The following is a 21,102-nucleotide window of genomic DNA, read 5'->3' on the forward strand; positions in this document are numbered from 1 at the left end:
TCTGCTGGGAAATTGGGATTATCCCTGCCCTTCCCCCATGCCACCCACTCTCTACTCTTACTTTTAGCAATTGCAAAATCAGCCATCTCTGGAAATGGAAGTCATCAGAAAACTTTTACGCACAATTTAGCAGATGAAAAGCTGCTGCAGTGCCAATCCCTCTCCTTATGCCTGCCCCCTTCTGGAGGCCCCTGGTGGATGCAAGTCCAGTGTCAACGGCAATGGCCACTAAGTTTGTATCACCCATCCACCAAATAGTTGAACAAATATATAAACCTGGAGATACACAATATCATATGCTTTGGACTTCTTGAAAGAAAGCCCGAATTCCTTTTAGTACTCATTTTTACATAAAAATCAGTAATTTAAGGAGAAATGCCTGTAATATGCATGCAGGCCTCCAATGAGAACAAAATGTTGATGACAGCCGGAAAATCTCACCCTACCCAGGCAAGACACTGTGCTGTGCTCCATTTAACATTGAAGATTTTTTCCCCATTAATGACTTTAAATGACTTTACAATGCACTGGGTGGCTCGGATGAGGAGAGTCACTTGAATGAAATAAATTAACAGAATGTCCTTTGGTCAGGGGAACTATTCTCTTTGATAGAGCCAAGTAAGTAAAACAACTGACTGCTTTAAAGACTGCATCAACCGCTGCCTTAAACAATGGGTACAGATCACATTTCCAGTATGCCTGCAAGTTTACGTTTCCTCAAACACTCAGCTGGACATTTTTGCCACCTGAAATAAGGAAAGCTATTATAATCATAAATATTATTAGAAGCAGATACAGAAATTTCTCAAGAAAATTCATTAGGGGAGTCACTTATGTAATTTCCTGACTGCTCTGAGAGCAGAAATCATCACATATATGGCAAAATTTCACCGTTGAAAACAAGTTAAACTTATCCACTTTAATTAAAATGTCTATACCAATTTCATATGAAAATAACAAATCTTTCCAAATGCGTAGCATGACACAATTCAATAACATCCACAGTTGTAGTTGCTGCTAACACTACCTGGACAGAGGGCAGTGTTATTGCAAACCCTTGATTCTCTTAATGGGCCGCTGCAGTGTGTCCCGTAAGGTGATACACAAGTTCTGGTTCGCACCTGCGACCCTTGACCACAAGTAACTGAGCACGTGCTCCACTGGGACCACTCTTCCACACCAGATTCACCTGTGTGCAAGACAACAAATAAACATGAAATACTGCTTTGAATATTCATCTATTCAGCATCATACCAAACTGACATTATGACATGCAAGAATAATTTATAAATGTAAAAATATGACATTACATCAAAAGGCACAAGAAAACATTTCAGAGAAAAATACATTTAAAGGGAGATACATATGACACTGGTGCGAGGTCCAAGTTGGTTATAACTTTGTTAGCAAAACTACTCTTCACAAAGACACTACTGTAGACACTATGAAGGGACCAGTCAGCATTTATCAACAACAATGATTGCTGAAGGGATTCTCCTCAAGCCAATCTAAGGCTTTGTCCTTTGGATGGGAGAGGAAGCAAAATGTATTGCTAAACTTACTCTGGCCTTGGTGAGCAGGAATATATTGATGGATTCTTCCCTAATCCTTTATTGTGTAGCCTCCTTTCTCATGCTGGATGAGGTGGAGCCCTGGGAGTTTGGGCGTATCTAATTTTTATAGTGTTAAACACTGTCACTTATTTATAATTTACTCCCAGTACAGTTCTTACTTTGTCATCCTATGACAGCTATTTATTTTGTGATAATTTGTTTAAAAACCCGTTCAGAATCTTCTTCATGATCTAGAAGAGTGAGTTTTACTCAAAATGAAGGAAAATTTCTCTATGATTTCTGTTAATTTATTCAAAATAAGGCCCTAAAAAGCCAAGGAATATCTGAATTCCATTAATTGTCTCAGAATAAGCATCACACTAAAATTACATCTGGTTTCTATTATTATCTAGATCATGTCCCAAAAAGACTTAAAGTCAAGAATTTCTAAGACCATCACAATGGACTTCTGATCCTATTCTGACATCGTGTTCAGGATGGATTCTTAAAACTGATTTGAAAACTTGCAGCTGCTTTTCCCTAAATACAAAATTGGGGCATTTACCTGCTGGCAGGAAGAACTTAAGTTAGTTATTTGGTTGTGGGAAAGGTTTGCAGGTGAAGTGTTTCTGAATACTTTGCATCACTGATTATATAAACCAAGGAACAATTTATATTATATAAGTTCTGTTTAGAATTTGCCTTTGAAACAGAATTCAAAAAAAAAAAAAAGAATATGATGATCTATTTGCCCATTTTTTTTTTTTTCTTTTGAAAGGTTAGTAAATGACTTAGACATTACTTGCAGGGTTACTCAAGACAGCTGGTCCATAGGCTGGTACTCCAGGACAGAAGGAGGTTGAACCAGAATGTAACTAAAATTGCTGATTTCTTCACTGAGAATTTTTTTCCAAACAAACAAACAAAAAAGTTAGCTGAAATAAAACATGTGCTTGATAAAGTAGTTGAATTTACATTCTGGTATAAGCTTCTTATCTCCTCAGGGGCCCATAAAAACTAGTTCACAGATAAGCATAGGTCCGCCAACCACAATTTGGGTTGCACCATTATAAGGATCTGCTCTTATATTAGGCTGCATTATGCACCCAGAGGCATAGATTATAAGGCATTTATGACTAGATATATATCATAAAGGCACAGACAGTAGTTACTGGGATGATGTATTACATTAAATAGGACTTTTGTTCAGTGTTGGATCAGTGTTTGTCCTGGAAGTCCTCTATAGATTTCCCTTGATTATTTTAGTCTTTTTTGCCTTCACCAATTTATATTTAAGTACTTCATAAAAATGTTATTGGATGGCCATTTGAATAACATTTAAAGGCAGGCCGCATATTTTGTTCTTTTATATTAAAGAATACTCTAAAAATTAAAAATCATTATTCTAGAACCCAATAATATGGCAATGGTCAAAAAAATATCCACACATGTATGTATATATGAACATATACATTTAGGGATGAAGAATTTAAGCGTAAAGTTAGGAAAAATATAATGCAAAGCTTTTTCTTGTGATATTTCAACCCTTGTGATGAGAGTAAGTGAAGTAGAAATATTATGGTTGTATGTTATTAATTAAGAGCTGGAAAATCTTGAACAATGTAAATTCTATAAAAATGACAAAGGTTATGCATAAAAGTGTTATATTTTTCCACAAAAGCAGTCCTCTTACCTTTGCATTGTTATGATGGCATTAAAAATGTTTTTATTAAATTGAGCAATGAATCAGGATCAAGATCTATTTTTAAATGTATTTCTGCACAAATATTTAAAAATCTGGGTTAATTCTGAATGTATACTGTAATGATGTTCAACAGGCTAAGCAGTGATGTGTAGATCCTAAGAGATTGGTAATTAGTGCTCAGAATTGGCCTTCTTCACTGGCTCAAATTTATGGTTCATTTTGTTGATCAAAAACAAAATAAATAAATGAGTAAAATACATATTGGCTTTCACATTATGAATCAAATTTTGCCACTCAAATACCAGCCTACGTACCAAAAAGACCTTATTATACCTCAAATGGTATAGTTTCAGGTAACATTTGCACTAATAATGATTTCCATGCTGCCACTTCATTCTGAAAAGCGTGAAGACTATTCTGGTCCATCACTTTGGGTGACTGTGAGAAATAGCTCATATACTTTATAAGAAAGAGATGTATATTTTTAAAAACTCACTGACATTAGAATAGTTAAGTACAATACAAAGTATACTATTTTTAATATGTGTGTCTTTGGAAATAGCACAAACTACTCTCGTTCCTTAACTTGTAACAGAGAAGGCACATGAAACACGGCATAGAACACTTCAGTATCTGAGGCACTTTTAAGACTATTTATCCTGACACAAAACATGAAAGGGGATTGGAAAAGCACTGTAATTAAAGTCAGAGGACCTGTGTTTGATGCGAAGCTACCGAATATTAGTTCTGTGACCTTGAGAAAGTCACTTTATTTCTCGGAACCTCTCAATAAAATGGGTAATACATCTACCTCAAAATGCACGTGTGAGGATTAAATGAGATAATGTATAAGAGTGCATTTTAAATTGTAAAAAATATTAATATAAATTTTTGCTAGCATGTTAAAATCATTAAATTAGAAACATATTTTTATATTTCTGTTTTAGATAGGATAAGATGCTATCCTTTATTAATATAGGCTATTTTCCCCACTGGAATACAGGACCACTTTTCTAAACACGTTTATAAGACCATTTGATGACTATGATGTTAAAAAGCACCAGTAAGTGCAATTAAATTGTCTTAAGCCATTTTTTGGCATTTACTTTGGATGTCTATATTAACTATCTGTATCTTACCACTTCATTTCATTTCTCTTTACCATAAATATAAATTGTGTCCTAGGCTATTGGAACACTATTTATACTTAAACTAGCTTATCTCAATTATTGGACTGACCAAAATGATTAAGTTATTTTGATAAAGTAACATTATTTTACCAAACGTTATTCTTTTAAAAACAATTTCCACTCATGTTATTACTTTATAGAAAGCTTGCTTTTCAGATAGAGGGTTTACTGATCATATTGGTTGAAGAGGCCAGCTTATTTATTTTGAGAAGTAATTCTTAATTATACAGGCTTATAGGTTTTGCTTTGTTTTCCCTCATGACTAATATAAAACACATATTATAATGTCTTCCATCATTCAATTTTACCTCCATTGCATTTTTCTTCATTCTCAAATTAATGTTAGCAAATGTTTATCATTGTTTATATGTAACACCAATTTCCTGATTTGAAAGACCAATAGAAAAGTTTAATAAGTAAACCTTAGCTTTTCTAGGTTTTGTTACTTAGTTGCACTTATTGAGACTAACTACCTTAACACCTAAAGAAAGTATATCTCAGAAAATACTGAAGGGAAAAAAAACAGCCCCTCTTTTTAACTTTATAACTGCCTGGTGCCAAATTACATATTTTAAAAACTACTTAAAATAATGCAGTTTCCCAGTCTTTTATCAGTATTGTAGTAATTTAAATTTAAAATAAGTATTATATGTTTTTATATTTACCTAAACTATTTTTGCTTTAAAATAAAATAATAAATATTTATTTGCATCAATTCAAGCATCCAACTGATATTTTCTGAACTTTCATTTTTCATTGCCTTTTCTGAGTTATTAACAATATAAAGAAATGGTTTTAATGCTCCTCATGGATCTATTTCATAACTGTTTCATCTACTTTACCAAATCATGTGTTATTATATTTTAGGTACAAAACAATGCTTGAAAAAGAACCAGTAAATGAAAACAGAAATTAGTAACTTATTACTAAGAAAACATGTTCCTTGTGGTTTGAATTTGCAAAAAAGGTTTTGGCTGAGAACTGAATTCTCTTGGTTTATGTCACAGGCAAATACAAAAACCGAATTTATATAAAATCTCCTGGCCAAATTGCATAATATTTATGCATCAACTAATTTTACCACATAATTGGGAATTTAAAACTATGGCTCACCATTTCACTCCCAAGTGACCCCACTTTTAAGAAATTTCAGCAAGCCAATGACTGCCACCTCTTGTGCAAAAAGGAAGAATATTTCTGATCTCACAGAAGTGCCCCTGTCAGATGGCACTGGAAGGAGGCTGAGTTATCAGCCCATGCCCTGTGCCTCTAGGTAGAGTCAAATATTCCCCAATCTCTGGTCAGTGCTTGAGACTTTTTGCTCCGTGTAAAGGAGAAACATACACTTAATAATTTGAAAATTTACCTGACCTTGGCAATGCACTTTTGGACCCGTTCGAGCAAATAGTAAAAATATGTCACCTTTTGTTAAATGAGAAGCTGCACCAAAAGCAATCCAGATAAGCAAGTTTTCTTCATTTCTGGGTCTGGCTGCAACATATATATTTAAAAAAGCTAAAAATATGTCCTTTACGTAGAATTCATTGTAAACATTCTTCCTGTTCTGAAGAATTCTTTGACCTACTTACAACTAATGTGTTCAATTCTACTACTCACCCATTACCAAGAGCACAATCCATTAAGAATATTTGCATTTTTAAGTTGTAGATCCAAATTTAATGTTCAGAATAAATATCCTAAAAAAATATAAACTAAAGGAAACATTCATTCTTCAAGAGAATTTCATCAAAATCAGTCAATGTCATGTCAACAAGCTGATCAAGTACTTGAAACTTCAGTATTAATGGTAAAACAGATCATCCAGACTGGAATGTATAAAACTTTATAAAGACATAGATAAAACTGTTAGTTTGCAATTTCCTGAAATAAAAGTGATAGCTGAAAATGTTCATAACACAGTTTAAATACATTTTCATCTAAGAATGTACTACATGCAATGTAAAAACAGATGGAATTATAGCCATTTATTATGATGAACCAACATATGAATGCATTTAATTGTGTTTTATATATATATATATATATATACATATATATATGTATATATTTTTCTCCCCCCCAAGGGAGGTATTTGAAAGTAATACAATTAGTTTAGGATTAAAAATTTTATGAACCAGAAAGTGATTTTTGTTGATATTTAATTGTTTGGATGTATTATAGCTTACTAATAAAGACTATCATTTTTTTATTATTTAGCTTATATAGCAAAACTCTCTTTCAAATAAAACAAATTCTGAAAAAGTTTCTAATTTACATACATTTTAACATTTAATATTTCTATGATGTGTGACATTTGAAAAAAATACTTGACATCTTATTGCTAAGTCAAATTTCATCAAAGTCCTATTTAAAATTCTAGTTCTGAAAAAATCCTATAATAATCAATTATTGACAAAATAACTGTTGACTTTCTTTAAAAGTTTAAGGATACATTTTAAGAAGTTAATTGACACGAGTAAATAATAATATGTAAATCCTAAATGTCCCATACTGAAAGCAAAATAAATCTTACACATTTTTTTGGTGCACTTTTCAATTCAAAGCTACTTCATTTATGGACTTTAACTGGTGATGGAAAAAAAAAATGGCTCAAAAAAATATCGGCTCCAAAAACTGACAAATGTGCAGCAAAAGATTATGAAAACATGCAGTGGTTTCATTAAATTAACAACAATAAATAGAAAAATGTAACTAACGTATTACCAGTTTGTGCCATAAATTTAGCAGCATCAGCTTGTTCCTGAGGGACCCTTTTTTCATGAACAGATCGAGGTCGCTGACTTTTAATTGTATGATCTCCCATCATTCCAAATTCTAAAGACAGAATAAAGGTATATGAAAGCTTGTGTGTAGACATTTCTCACACATTACATTATTGTCTCATGCAATATGTTCCTGCATATACCTAGAAGTTACTGATTAAATTTACAAGTCTAAATTTGCGAGGCTGATCTACTTGGAATATTTTTAAACTCAAGTAAAAAAATCTATAAACAAGAGCAAAGTTTCAAGAAACAATAATAACAGTCAATAGAATGACACATCAGGTTTTAAGCTTAATTAACAAATGGTGTAAGCTTTTCTGATAATGTTTCCAAGCAATACATCAGAAAAAAAATACAACCACAGTGTTAACTGTTGTTTTTCAGAGAGAGAATCCTGACTGCATAACAGCCATAACTCTGCTAAGTAGTAATCACCCCGCCACCCCACCCCCCACTCCCGGAGATTTTCAGCACTTATTCTTGAGGAATGAATGAATAATCCTGTAACCTGGCTTTCCTAAGGTAAACAAACATTCACTTAATGGAGTATTTATCCAAATATGGGGTTGCCCCTAGTGTCTTTTAAAAGTTCAGATACGTGGTGGCTGAAGTAATTCTAATTCTCTCCTGCCCTGTCCCCAGACAGTTGCTCATCCATTTCCTAACCACATGTAAGACAATGATTTGTCTTTTAAGAGTTATGTTTAAAAAAGAGGTGGCTCCAGGTTTCTGTTATTTAATCCCTTAATGTTGTACCTCCTGGGAAAGGCAAAAATATCTGGGCCTAACTCGGTGACAATGGGGAAGAGAAAAAATAAGTTGAACAAAAGACAGACTCCATGTAATACATTTTTGAAAAATTCATGCTTGGAATTCTGCAAGAGTTCCATGCTTCTGGCACTGTTGCTGTAAAATAATTTTAATAAAATAAAAGACAAATTTATGGGATAGTTGTTGATTCTGGCTCAGGGGAGGGTGGGTAGGAGAAAGGGGATTCCCGAGGGGCAGGCTATCATGGTGTTTCTATTACATCAAGACAATTGTTGGGCCCTTAAGACCAGGACTTGAATACACGACAAAGATGATTGAGTAAAACATGTTCTAATGATAGTGCAGATATACTGTCAGAATCAATGTTAAAATTTGGGAATGTATAATTTTACCTTTTCCAATTAATCTTTAAGCTTCTGCTAAAATATTACAACTTACTTTGTGCAATGGAGCAGTGTGTTTTATAAGCACTAATTCTACCCACAATTTTTATTTTATGTAAGGAGAAAAGACTAGCATACATTTTTGTCCATCCTGGCAAATTCCCACATAAATATTAAAGTGTGGCACCTGACAGACTGATTTGTCAGAAATTCTTTCCAGATATTCTACCCAAGAGAACAACCCAAGAGAAATCTGAGAAATCTAAATGTGTGTTTGTTTTTGTCAGTTTAGATGAAATCCAAGGCAGGAAATGGAAATTTTCATAAAATGTCAGTTGGCTTAATCTTGTAAAATCCATCATTATTTTCCATTGCTGCCAACATCCTCTCATTCCATTCATTTATGTATGCAGTATGTGCTGCCTAAACTATGTTTCATTATGCTAATAAGAAGCATCTAATCACATATCATTTAATGATTTTGGAAATTGACTATTTAGAAAGTTTATATCTAGACTCTTATGTACTACCCAGTATTTTAAAGTATTATATATAACTGAAAATTTTCTGGGTCTGAAACAGCAAAAGAAATTTAGTAGTAATTTTTATTAACATTATGCTTTACCTTCTGTCCTCTTGAATTTATCATTTAAATTGTGTATGTGTGTGTATCTAGCACTTAGAACATTTAAGTCAGAGTATATGTGTGCATAAATAAGTTGCAGGCTTTGATGGTCACATTAAGGTAGTTTTGGCACTGGGTGGGAAAAGGATACCAAAAAAAAATTTTTTTCCATACCTACAACTTTTTTTTCTGCTTCTTCTTCTCTTTTTTTTTTTTCTTACAACTTCTTTTAGTAAGTAACTTTGTTACCTGTTCTAGAAGGCATTTCTTCAACTCAATGGCAGCATGAAAATAGCCTACACTCTGTTTTCTAAGTATAAGTAGTTTATTTGTACAAGGATTATAATCTTGAAATTTACAGGTCTGAGTATGTTGGCAGACACTGCTGAAATAATTTTAAAAGTGTCATATTAAATTTTTAATGATTTCTGAAGTTTAAACACAAGTAAATTACTTATCTTTAAAAGCAGATATTAGCATCTGTGTGAACTATTTCATATTATTAGCTGGAATGTGATTTAAATCTCTCAAACATAGGTATCACACAAATTAAATTTCAGTATTCTTCACTGTAGTCGGTTCTACTCAATTCTACTCATCATCAAAAATCAATGTTATGTGAGCATTAGTGCTGATACTTAACCCTGGGATACTTAATACTGAGTCACAGTACTTAAGAAGAACTTGATTATATATTTTTGTATAACCAAAGGTTTCAAATGAAAATTTCGATTATTTCTGTCAATATAATTTATCTGGAAAACTACTTTTAAAAAATGAAAACTAATAGGATGGCTTGATATAACTAAATTCCCTGTAAGACAGAAGACATACTAACAATTTATTTTTTTCTCAGGTGGAAAAACAACACTATGGTGGTATTTTTTTAATGTTCCAGACCTATTGTTTCTGCCTTAAAACAATCTGAATTTGTAAGTGAATCATGTAAACTATTATCTAACCAAGTAAGTTTCTTTTGCCATGTTTATGTGCCAAGTGTTTGAAAAAAAAAATACATCTTTGTTTTAGGGTTGTTGTCAATAGTAAGATTTAACAACAAATGTTATGGTTCCATACATATCTCACAATGGGATATTTTCAAAACTTGTGTGTTCCCTTTCATGATTATTTGATCTTCTTTACTTCTAGTGAAAATAAAGGCCAGTTGGATCAACCAAACGTAGAAAAAAATAAGGTATTAGTTTTGCTATTATTTTCTTATGTGGTGAATGTAGGTTGAGGTAAACCTTAAGCATATTACGCTCTCTGGATAATAAAAGTTCTTCATGGGTTGTTGATTTATATTCATATGATTCTAAGTTGGCAAAGATAATATACTACATTAGTTACACAAGGAAAATAGCATAACCAAATAAAAAGATGATCTGCTTTGGGTAAGCGATGAAAAGCAAGTTATGAAATCAAATGAAGTAATATGCAGCATAATATTGTGTATGCATATACGGTACATGGCTTATGAAAATACAGGGTTATTTCCTATATATTTATATTGATGGTATCAATGAAGTGGTGGGTAAATAACTGTATGCACGTATAAAACTCAAATGACTGGAGATGACTTTCATATTTAGGCACATTTTTCTCATACAATATTTCAATGTGCTTCTTGATAAAAAGCAGTAGTCTCTGGACTTCAAAGCTACATGAAAGAAAGTTTTCAAAAATTTGTCGTCTTAAGAATAGTTTTACGTCTTCTCTTCCCCCTTCCAGAAATATGTAAGAGGATCATTAAGAAACAAATAGACTTGAAAACTGACTCTCGACAGTCAATTATTAGTTGTGAGGTTTTTGTCTAGAAACCAAGGGTTATAATAATGTGAAATCACAGTCATCAATAAGTGAAAACATACACACATCCATTTGCTATTTTACCAAGTGTTTACTTTTCAATGTGCAGGCAAATGGTGCATCAGATTAGGTGAAAGTTATTACTGCAATCTATTTTGTGATGTAAATACTAAGTTTACTTGTTAGCTAACTTTCCTTTGCATTTCCACAGAAACCACCCTAGCCCAGGCCATGACTGCTTCTCAAAAACTCTCAAAGTTATGTCTTACTTACATTCACTGATCAACATGCACTACTTTTTGTCTTGGAAATGGTCAAACCACTGCACCCCTTCTATTATCTTTCTCCATGTGAAACACCCATTTTTCTATCCATGCCTGCAGTAAAGCACCTCCCCAAGTCCAACTCCAAAGGCACTACCTCCATGAACTATCAACCAATCATAATCAGGCTTTGTTTTTCTAAATTTCTATTTCATGTTGTACCAACAATCAACTTTCATTTTAATTTTCAGATTGTTTTATTCCTTGTACTAGATTACAAACCTCTTTGAGAAGGAAATATGGCTTATGAGTTTTAAAATCACTTCCTGATTTACACCTAGCTGGGGTTCATTATTTATTTATTTTATAAATACATTTCATGTTAAGAGTTGCTTCTCCAAAATGCAAGTTTCTAGATGTCTAGAACCCTTTCTTTAACTTGCTTGGTGAACAGTTTGGTGGGGAAAAAATAAATTTTTTAGTGAAGTACCTTGAAAGTTAGTTATGTATGATCAAGACGGTCAACATTTCTTTATCCATAAATATATTCAGGCTACTATTTAAATAATTGCAATATTGCCTTTTTTTTAAACTTAAATCTCACTAACCTAAGACAAAGCTTAATGCCTTAAAAACAAAGCTTAATTTTTATCGGCAAACATTTAGTAATTACTTATGTATTAGGCACTAAATTTACAAAGATAAATGAAAAATAGTTTCTGATATTGTGAAGCTCATAGCCCACGGAAATCCACTAAACATGACCTGAACCTTTGTTATATGTGAAATTATTTATTTTAATAAAAATATAAAGCTCCACTCAAAACCCACTTTTTCTATTAATTTCCTAAATATCACCCTTAACTAGAATGACTTGCTAATGTGTCTCAAAAGAGAACTTACATCTTTTAAGCCATGCAACTGGACATTTAAAGTGACATTTCATTTGTCATAGCATAACAAGTAAGGATATTAAATGTATAACTTGTTGGCATAAGAAAGATTCTAACATCTGGCTGGATTATGGTGGTATAGACCAATTCTGTTAAGAAGCAACCAGGCATTTTCTGAAATAAGATTATATTTACTGCATTCTAAGTTCGTATGTTCTAAGTTAGAAGCATGAGTTACTAAATGTGTTCATTCATTTTTACACTTTTTGGAAATGGAGTTGTCATAGTTATTTTGCACGCACATGGTTTGTGCATATTATAGCTGGGAGGTGTTTAGATAGTGAAGAGCAATCCAGATTATCAGTCATTATGATATCTTTCTGTTTTCTGAGGTTTTTAAAAAATGTTTTGTTGACATTTGATCAGACTTCAAAATTGTATTCTCTCACTCAACAACTATTTGGTGGCCTACATAGCTAGGTGCTTTATGAAAAGATAGAAATGTTGGGGAAAAGACTACAATCTGTATTATCAAAGACATTTCTAGAACTGGCCTGGATGTCAGAAACAAGGGATATTAAAATTAGACATCATTAGGTGAAATCCTGAAGGACATTGGTTAAAAATGCTATTGATTATAAATATACTAATTTCATTTTCCCCAAGAACCAAACAGGAATAGAATATGTGGATAAAAGACAATTTCCAAAGAATTCAAGAATGAGAGCTAGATAATAAATTAAGAAATATCAGGAAATACACTGGCTAATTGAATTAAAATAAAAAAAGAAGTATCAGGAAATATTTAAAATAATTTTTTAGAAAATTGAATTAATATTAAGAAGTATTTAAAATAAAATAAGATATATTAAGAAATATTAGCAATCAGAGAAATTCATTATTAAAATTTAAGAGAATAATTGATATTCTTTCCTTCAAATTGTTTCTCGGTTACATTTCCATAGTTAGATACCTGGCTATAGGAACCAAGAGGCTATATCTTACAATAACAAAGTGGAATCTTGTTTTTCAAAATACTCCCACAGAAATAATTTTATTAGGTAGTTGGCATGACTCTGTTAGGTAGATGGGTAATTTTATGCCACTTCTAAAAATGGACAAAACAAAGAATGGTCAAAAGGCAAACTGCTAATATGTTTATAGAAAAATTTAAAATGTTCAGGAGTTTTCAGTTTTCAATTAAGTTGTTAAATTATGAAACAATATATTTTGAGGAAGCAATTTTCAAGTATACTTACTGCATATTTTCTTTGACAATGATGTTATATTTTAATTTATCTTTATTCAAAATAGGAACTTTGAAATAATTACATATAATGATGGATTTATTTTTAGATCTCCTCAAATATGTATGTGAAAATTATATAATAAAACAACTTATTTAGAATAGTTCCAGGAAATTTAGGGTATAAACCCTTAAATCATTGTTTTTATTCTTATTTTGTCATCCTTCTGGGAAATGTTAGTAAACTGGATGCACCATTCCATGTAAGAAATCATCAATGTGTGTAATCATGTAGGAATTATTTGCTAATATTTCTTATACATTAGTCAATTGCATTTTATGACCTCATCTTTTTGAGATAACTATTGAATTTTTATAAACTACCAGTAATGTTTCCTTGAAAAATATTTTATTTGTTGGTAATAAGGAAAAAAAATGTAGAATCACATAAATGATAAATGCAATTCTACTTTTAATAGTAAACCAGTAGCTGAATGTCTTTTCTTGTTGGCCTGTGTTAGAATTTAATTTAGCACACTAGCATATCAGTGGCAAAATAAGATGTTTTACTGTGAGCTTTAACACCTCTGGCAGAAGACTAAAACGCTTACACTATAAGATTTGAATGATCCTATTGCTAAAGTGGCCTCCTAAGATCCTAGGAAATCTAACACATAAGAAAGTAAACTAAATTGTCTCTGGATAAATATTTCTATATTTTCCTAACAAGAACAGGGCTTGGTTGCCTTCCTGCCAAGTTTTCTGACATGCAGAGTGATCCTCTGTGGGCAGAGTAGACTGTAGGGATTTCCAAATGGAGGGTAAGGCTGTTTTGGGAATGACAAAAGACTTGTCTTTCAGGCTGCCCTGGAAGAACAAAAATGAATGAGTCACCTGGTGATGCGAAGCCAAATTCTTCTGAAGGGAAAATGATTGACCTCAACAGTGATCTAAGAACTTAAGAAATATGTGATAGGGGATATAGAGAACTGAGGCAGAGGGGTATTCAGGGTTTAGTACTGTAAGTTGCTATTATTAATGGAAGATAAAAGTGTGAAAAAGAGGGGCAAGAGATATTCCTGAAGGGATTGGTGGGGAGGGAAATCAGAAACCTCTCTTACGCCTTACTAAGAACGCTGGAATGTATCTCTATTTGACTAAATGTGAAATATTTGTAGGGTTTAAGCAATAAGCAAGAAATCATGGTTTAATTTGAATTTTAGATAGATTAATTGAAGAATCAAGAGCAAACTCTGCGGAACAAAATTAGGGCAGTATAAACTATGAGGAGGCTACTGCAATTGCCCATAGAAGACTGTAACTGGGTTGAGAGGAAGGTTGGATGGATAGCTCACTGGCAGCTCCGAGCCTGGGTAAGCAGGTGAATGGGGGTACTCCCACGAGATAAAGAATTAGAACCACACACAAAACACTGGCCAGTTGCAGCTTACTGCAGGTTGAGTACTGAGTACATCTTTGGACCACTGGGTTCAAATTGTTGGCAACTAGAGCAATTTTCAGTGCCCCAAAAAGTTTATAGGAAAAGTTTTTTATAAGGAAGTCTATGCTTAAAAAAAGTGACACTTTTTAGTACGATATTTTTGATAGATGTTACCTTTGTATATATTATATTATGCATATCATATTATATATATATTATATCATGTATTTATTTAGAATTTTTAAGAAACATGATTCCTCTCTAGTTTTGAATTTAATTATCGTTAAAAATCAATGAACATATATTCAAACTTGCTTCCATAAGTTATCATTATTAGTATTGAAGCCCAAGTGGTATTCTATAGAGAACTAAAAATGTTTAGCTTCTTCAAAGCAGTGCTTCATATACCTAAAGACAATTTTAACTAAATAGTCTAATGCTGAATGTAGAGGGTGGACAAATCAATGGGCAACTGGCAAGTGCAGCTCTTACTTCAGAGCATCAAGCCTTAAGTTCTCTTGGCCCGTTTGCTCTTCTTGCAAAAGGGGATTCTGGGAACATGCTTCCTAAAGTCTTTTTAAGCTCTAAAAGTACATTTTTTTCTCAGGTCAGCAATTGGCCCATGAACATATGGACCATCTCTCAGCAGAGGAAGAGGCCTAGAGGACCTGACCAAACTTCATGAATGGGTCTATACACAAGACACACATGCACTAGAGTCTAAGTAAAACAGAGTGGTGGTTGCTTCTAAACATTTTCCTAAGTCAAGCAATGTTGAACAGTTAACTTGATCCATGTCTGAGCACTAACCCGAGGTTTACTTTGCATGTGAGGTCTCAAATGCTCTAATTCTTATTTAAACATATACATCTATGCTGTAGCTACCATCTACACTGGAGAGGGATTTTTTAAAGAAGATTATATACTTCCAAAGGTATTTGGGAACGAATGAATTCAGCTCATTCAACAAACATTAAATGGGCACTTATATTATATTCCAGATGGTTTTTAAGTGCGTGTCTTATATGTAACATATATAGTTGGATTTTAAAAATCCCATCTGATCCTCTTCTTTTTAACAGGAAATTAAACCCACTGACATTTATTATATTTATTAAAATGTTAAAATTATTATCCATCTTATATTGGGGTTTCTCTTAAGCAAGTATCTTGTTTTTCTTTCATTTTTCCCCTTTTCTAATATTTTTGGATTGATAGGAAATTTTTATCCTCTAGATCTCTTACTTCAATTATTCAAGCATTATATACTAATTTTGTCACATGTACATTTAGAAAGACATTTCTAAATCTATCAATATCTTTAGTGAATCAGTATCTGTACTCTTTCCCAAACCAACACAAGAATTTGGGTATGTGGTCACTTGTTCTCTGCTTTGACACTCATATGTCATTTATTTTCCCAACTGCGATATTTATACACAGCTTCAATAATTTAGACTTAACCATTAGTTGTGTTAATTTCTTTGTAGATCTTCTTTCTCCGACTTGTTTTTAATTTTGCTTCAGTATATCCTCTAACAGAGAGGGTCTAAAATTGATTCATCTTGCCCTCACACTTGAATTCTTGTTTGGCTAGGCCTAGAAATTTAAGGTCAAGAAGTTTTTTTTTTTTTCTCACTAAACTTTGAAGATAACTTTCACACTGAATCCTGGGATCTGGTACCGCCTTTGAGATGTCTTTTGGTAAGAGAATCTGCTTTTCTTTCCGGAAGCTTTTTCAGCATTTTTTCTTTTTATCCTTGGAGTTCTGAAATTTTACCAGTATGTGTCTAGACCTTGGGCTTTTCCATTCAGTTTGCTTGGTACTCCCTGTCCCCTTTCAATGCAAGGATCAGCACTTGAGCTGAGCACGCTGAATGAATGTGTTTTCTCCTAAGCCAACTTCCCCTCTTCTTGGTTTTCTCCCATGTTCACTGTGGAGTTTGGGAGTTACTGCAAGCTACACTTGGCTTCCATCTCAATCCCCTACATACTCACTAAGAACTTCTCTGGGAAACCTGAAGCCCCAATTTCTGACTTTTAAAGAGTAAGTGCACCACATATTACTTTCCATTTCGTTCTCTGAACACTTCTCTTTCTTACTTACAGAAACCTTTCCAAAGAGTCCCCTCCAATTCTTCACTTCCCACTCACCCAACTATGTCATGCGATCTGATTTCAGCCTCTTTCCTTGAATGAAACTGCTCTCTTGAAAGTCAGCTGCCTCTTAAAAACTGTCACATTCATCTTGATTCCTTCAGCATTTGACACCCTCCCACCCTCCCTTATCCCACAACTTTTCTTAAAAGGCTCACCTCCCTTGGCTTTCAAAGCTGACAACTTGAATTTCTTCTTCCTCCTGACTGCTTTTCTGCCTCCTTCATCGCCTTAGTGACTCTTGATTCCCTAATGCGAGTTTTCCCACAGCTCCTGCCTTAACATTCTTTCCCTCAGAAGTTCCAACCATTCCTAGACTAAGGTATCACTTTCAGGCAAACAACTATCAGTCTTTCACTTCCATGGACCAATCTACAACTTCTAGACCACCTGCACTATTGTGCAACCTGGATATTTTGCTGGCAAACTTAGCATTTATGGGAACAGGTTAATCATTTCCCTTATGAGAGCTGCTCCCAGCTATGCATTTCAAATTTATCTTTAATAAACATACAGTGCTCACAATAAATAGTTCACAAATGAATAAATAGCAAAATAAAACTAAAAGCTGACCAAAAATAATGCAGAAAATTTAAGGCTTATCAAAGTATCTTGATGGGCCGGTTTGGTTATGCAAAGACAGACCCTATGGCCTGATCTGGAAAGGTGAATAACGTAACAAAGTAATAGTCTGAAATTTACTGAGGCTGCCAAGGACAGAACGCGAGTCTTATTGGGGACAATAGAAAAAGCAGGGGAGGTGAGGTTTAACAGACCTTGGGAGGTGAATAAAGAGAGTTATCCATAAAAGTGGTGGGAGGATGAGACTAGAGGAGAGATTAGAAATTCCTTGAGGAAGGACTATCAGAAGCAATTTTAATAGCAGTGATATTAAGGTTTAATGTATGTACTATGCTGGGGTGAATTACCTCTCCACTAGAACCAACTTTTATTGAAAGCTTACTTAACCAGTGTTAGAGATAGTTAAAAGAAGATGATAAAAGATTAATTTCATGTTGAGATTTGCAAGGGGTAGAATAGAAAGAATGGCCCCGGAAACAAACTACAAAGCAATGGTTGATAATATAGCTAAAATACACATAAGAGTGAATAGGAAAATATGTAAGAAATACATGTAACCCATCTCTCAAAGAATCCTTAGGAATATTAGGGAGATATTAAATTTCTAGGTCTAAATTATGTGGTAGATCAAGCCAAGTGTTTGTTTAAATATGATAATAAAGGGAGTCCTCAGAAGGCTGAAGAATTTGGGAGCACATTGATACAAGTCCAGGATTATGTGTTGACATTCTTAAACTGGTCTCTGGGTAGCTCATGTTGGTAATGTAGATTAAACATGGTCCTTCTGCTGATTTTGTACTTTTGGCAACATATGTTAATATTAACATAATTTAGCAAGGAGCCTAAATTTGTTTACTCATTATCACAGGTGGAGGTTTCAATGAGGTTGGTGGCCAAGTGGCCAAGGACAGGCAAAAGGGGTTAAGAATGGCATCTCTTACATTCTAAATCCTTCCCTATTTCAGTTTTGGGGTTTTCTTCCTCCCACACCCCGACTTTCACAGGCAACACTAGCTCTTATTACCCAATTGTAGTGAACTTTCCCACCAAGACTTAAGTGGGAGAAATAATTAAGATTTTGCTTCTCTGAAGGAAAATAGTGTCTCTTTTGTGCTGCAGTTTTTATTTTCTTTTAATGTTTTAGCTTCTGTTTTCTAGTTAATTATAATCTCTCTTCAATTCTATATATTCTATATATTATTATTCCTTTGCCAGAAGTTTGCGTCAGAGTGTGTGTTCCCACCTGACTTAACAAGTTATTTTAAAATGGATATACTGGCTTTTGATGACTAAAGTTTGATGAGTCAACATGGTGAAATAATTTTGCCAAATGTCAATTTAAGCTTTGGCTGCATTTTTTAAAGTATGGGATTCAGAACTCTTGGGTTACTTAGCACTTAGTTGTGGTCATCATTATTTTAAAAAAGAGAAGTATTGATAAAGTAAAACATGTGGAAAGAAGAGTGATCAGAAAGGTGAAAGCATGAGAATTGGTGAGGACTGTTTCAAAAATTATTTAGTGTCATTTAGTTTACTATTAGTTTAGTTTTCAGAAATAAATTTTTGAGGACCCAATGATAAGGCACTTTAGAGAATCAAATCTAGTGGGAAAGCTAGGGAAAACTTAAATAATCAAACTTTAGTATAGACTTATAAATGCTATAAGTGCCACAGAAGTAGATTCTTATTAGAATAAAAAACTGAGAATATTTAATTTGAATAAAAGAAGAAATGGTAATTTTCTTTGATTATTTGGAAACCTGTCATGTAGCAGAAGGATTGTAAATAAAGTAGCTGTATTGTTTATTAAGAACTCAAATCCATAGGAAGGACTTTGTAACAATTTGGGATGCATAAAAAGAATGGGTGGCCATATGAAGTACCAGGCTTTTGCTAATGGGGAATGCTTAAGCAGTGACTGTGTGACTAATGAATAGTGTAGAGATAATTCCTACATGGATCTATCCCTGATTTCTGGAGTTTGTGGCATTTTTCTTTCCCTGAACCCCATATTCTCTCAATTTTCAACTCCTGCCATATCTCCATCCAGAGCATGTTCCAAATATGTCAACATCTCTTCATCCCCACCACTAGCACTCTCCCAGCTACCCCCAGCACTTGGACTATTGCAGTAGTTTCCTAAGTGTCGCACCGCGCACCCCTACCATAATTTCCCCTGCTTACAATCCATACGTCACATAGCACACAGATAGATTCTTACATATTTTTTTACGTATTTTAAAAGGTAAAACAGATAATGTAAATGCTCTTCTTAATGCCCTTTCACGTCTTCCCAATTCTTAGAATAAAATTCATACTCCTTATCCTGGCTCTTACGACAAGCCCTGTAGGATCGGCCACAGCCTACTTCTCCAGCATCATCTCATCCTTCTCCCCGTTACTCACCATGTTCTAGCCACACTGGCCTTCTTTTAGTGTCTTAAACACACAGAGTTCACTTCTTTACACTAACTGATAGTTTTAACTGGGAAACTCTTCTGATATTTGCATGGATGACTCATTCTCGTCATTTTTATCTAAGCTAAAATTTTACTTTCTTCAAGAGACTCTCACTGACCACCAAATACAAAGTACCAAACAGTTATTTTCTAAGACCTGATTTTAATTCTCTGCACAGGATGTATCAATACCTGTTTTGGGTTTTTTTGTTTGGTTATTTCTTTAATAATAGTCTCCATCAACCCACGAAAATGTGACTTTCATAAGAGTCTTGTCTATCTTGTCCATCACTGTATCTTGTACCTTGTTAAGTGATTAAAAAAATTCTTTGGAAGGGAGAAAGAGGGGGAAAAGAGAGAGAGGAAAAGGGGAAACATTATTATTATTATTATTATTATTATTATTATTATTATCGACATCATGTTTTTAATCTTACTGCACTCCTCAAATTTATCTTTCAATTCACAAGCATGTCCCTTGATCATGTCCAAATTAGTGCTTAAGCCATCTAATGAATTTTTAATTTCAGTGACTATGTTTTACTTTTGGTAATTCTAGTTTTTCCCAATGTATTTTCTTCCATGTTGTTCTATATTTATTCTTTCTTTACTCTTCTTTACTCTTTATTATTGTCTCTTTATTATTTCTACTCTTTTAAAAAAATCACTTTAAATGTATCTTTCATGGTTTATTTAAAGATTTTTTTCCTCCCAGTTGTTAGTGTGCTCCTTGCGTTGTGTTGGCAGATTCTCCTTCATGGTCTTTGTTTTCTCCTATAGTTTGTTTTGTTTTATTTTATTTCTATTGAGGGTTCATCTTACATAGTATTTCCCCCTGTGAAACTGCTATATGGACTCCATGTAAAAGTGTCCTTCCACAGCAGTAAATTTCTTGGTTTAAGTTGCTATATCAAAAAGTATAAATTCACATGGTATCCACACATGGTATGTGCTAGTATTTCTTTCTTTTTTTGGAGGGGGTGAATTTTTATTTCCCAACCATGACTCCTGAATGAAGGCAAGTTTTCTTTCCACTGTTTCCCAGAGTCATTGAATAAAGTCTCTCTAGAATTTCTTTGAAACAAAGGGTAGTAGTCTTTGAGGTTTCAGGCTTTATGTAGTTTGCTTGATTTGGTTCCCCAAACCCACATAGGTTAAGAACACTCTCCTCTCTATGAAGTAGCATTGAAATCCTAATTCTTAGCTATTTAGAACTTATAATTTCAAAAGAGTTAAAAA

At 33.4% G+C, this 21,102-nt stretch overlaps 1 protein-coding gene across 4 annotated transcripts in view; it reads right to left on the bottom strand.

Moving 5' to 3' along the window:
* Positions 1–21,102, bottom strand: part of ADGRB3 (adhesion G protein-coupled receptor B3) — a 726,710-nt gene that overhangs the window by 440,961 nt on the left and 264,647 nt on the right. For all 4 annotated transcript variants that reach the window (XM_027603097.2, XM_027603095.2, XM_027603096.2 and 1 more), the window contains 2 exons: positions 7,173–7,283; positions 1,028–1,189 (listed from right to left, as the gene is read on the bottom strand). In XM_027603097.2, the coding sequence (XP_027458898.1) occupies positions 1,028–1,189; positions 7,173–7,283 (273 nt within the window). The remainder of the gene's footprint in view (positions 1–1,027; positions 1,190–7,172; positions 7,284–21,102) is intronic.

The sequence above is a fragment of the Zalophus californianus genome, chromosome 7 (genome assembly GCF_009762305.2).
Source record: "Zalophus californianus isolate mZalCal1 chromosome 7, mZalCal1.pri.v2, whole genome shotgun sequence".
Classification (NCBI taxonomy): Eukaryota; Metazoa; Chordata; class Mammalia; order Carnivora; family Otariidae; genus Zalophus; species Zalophus californianus.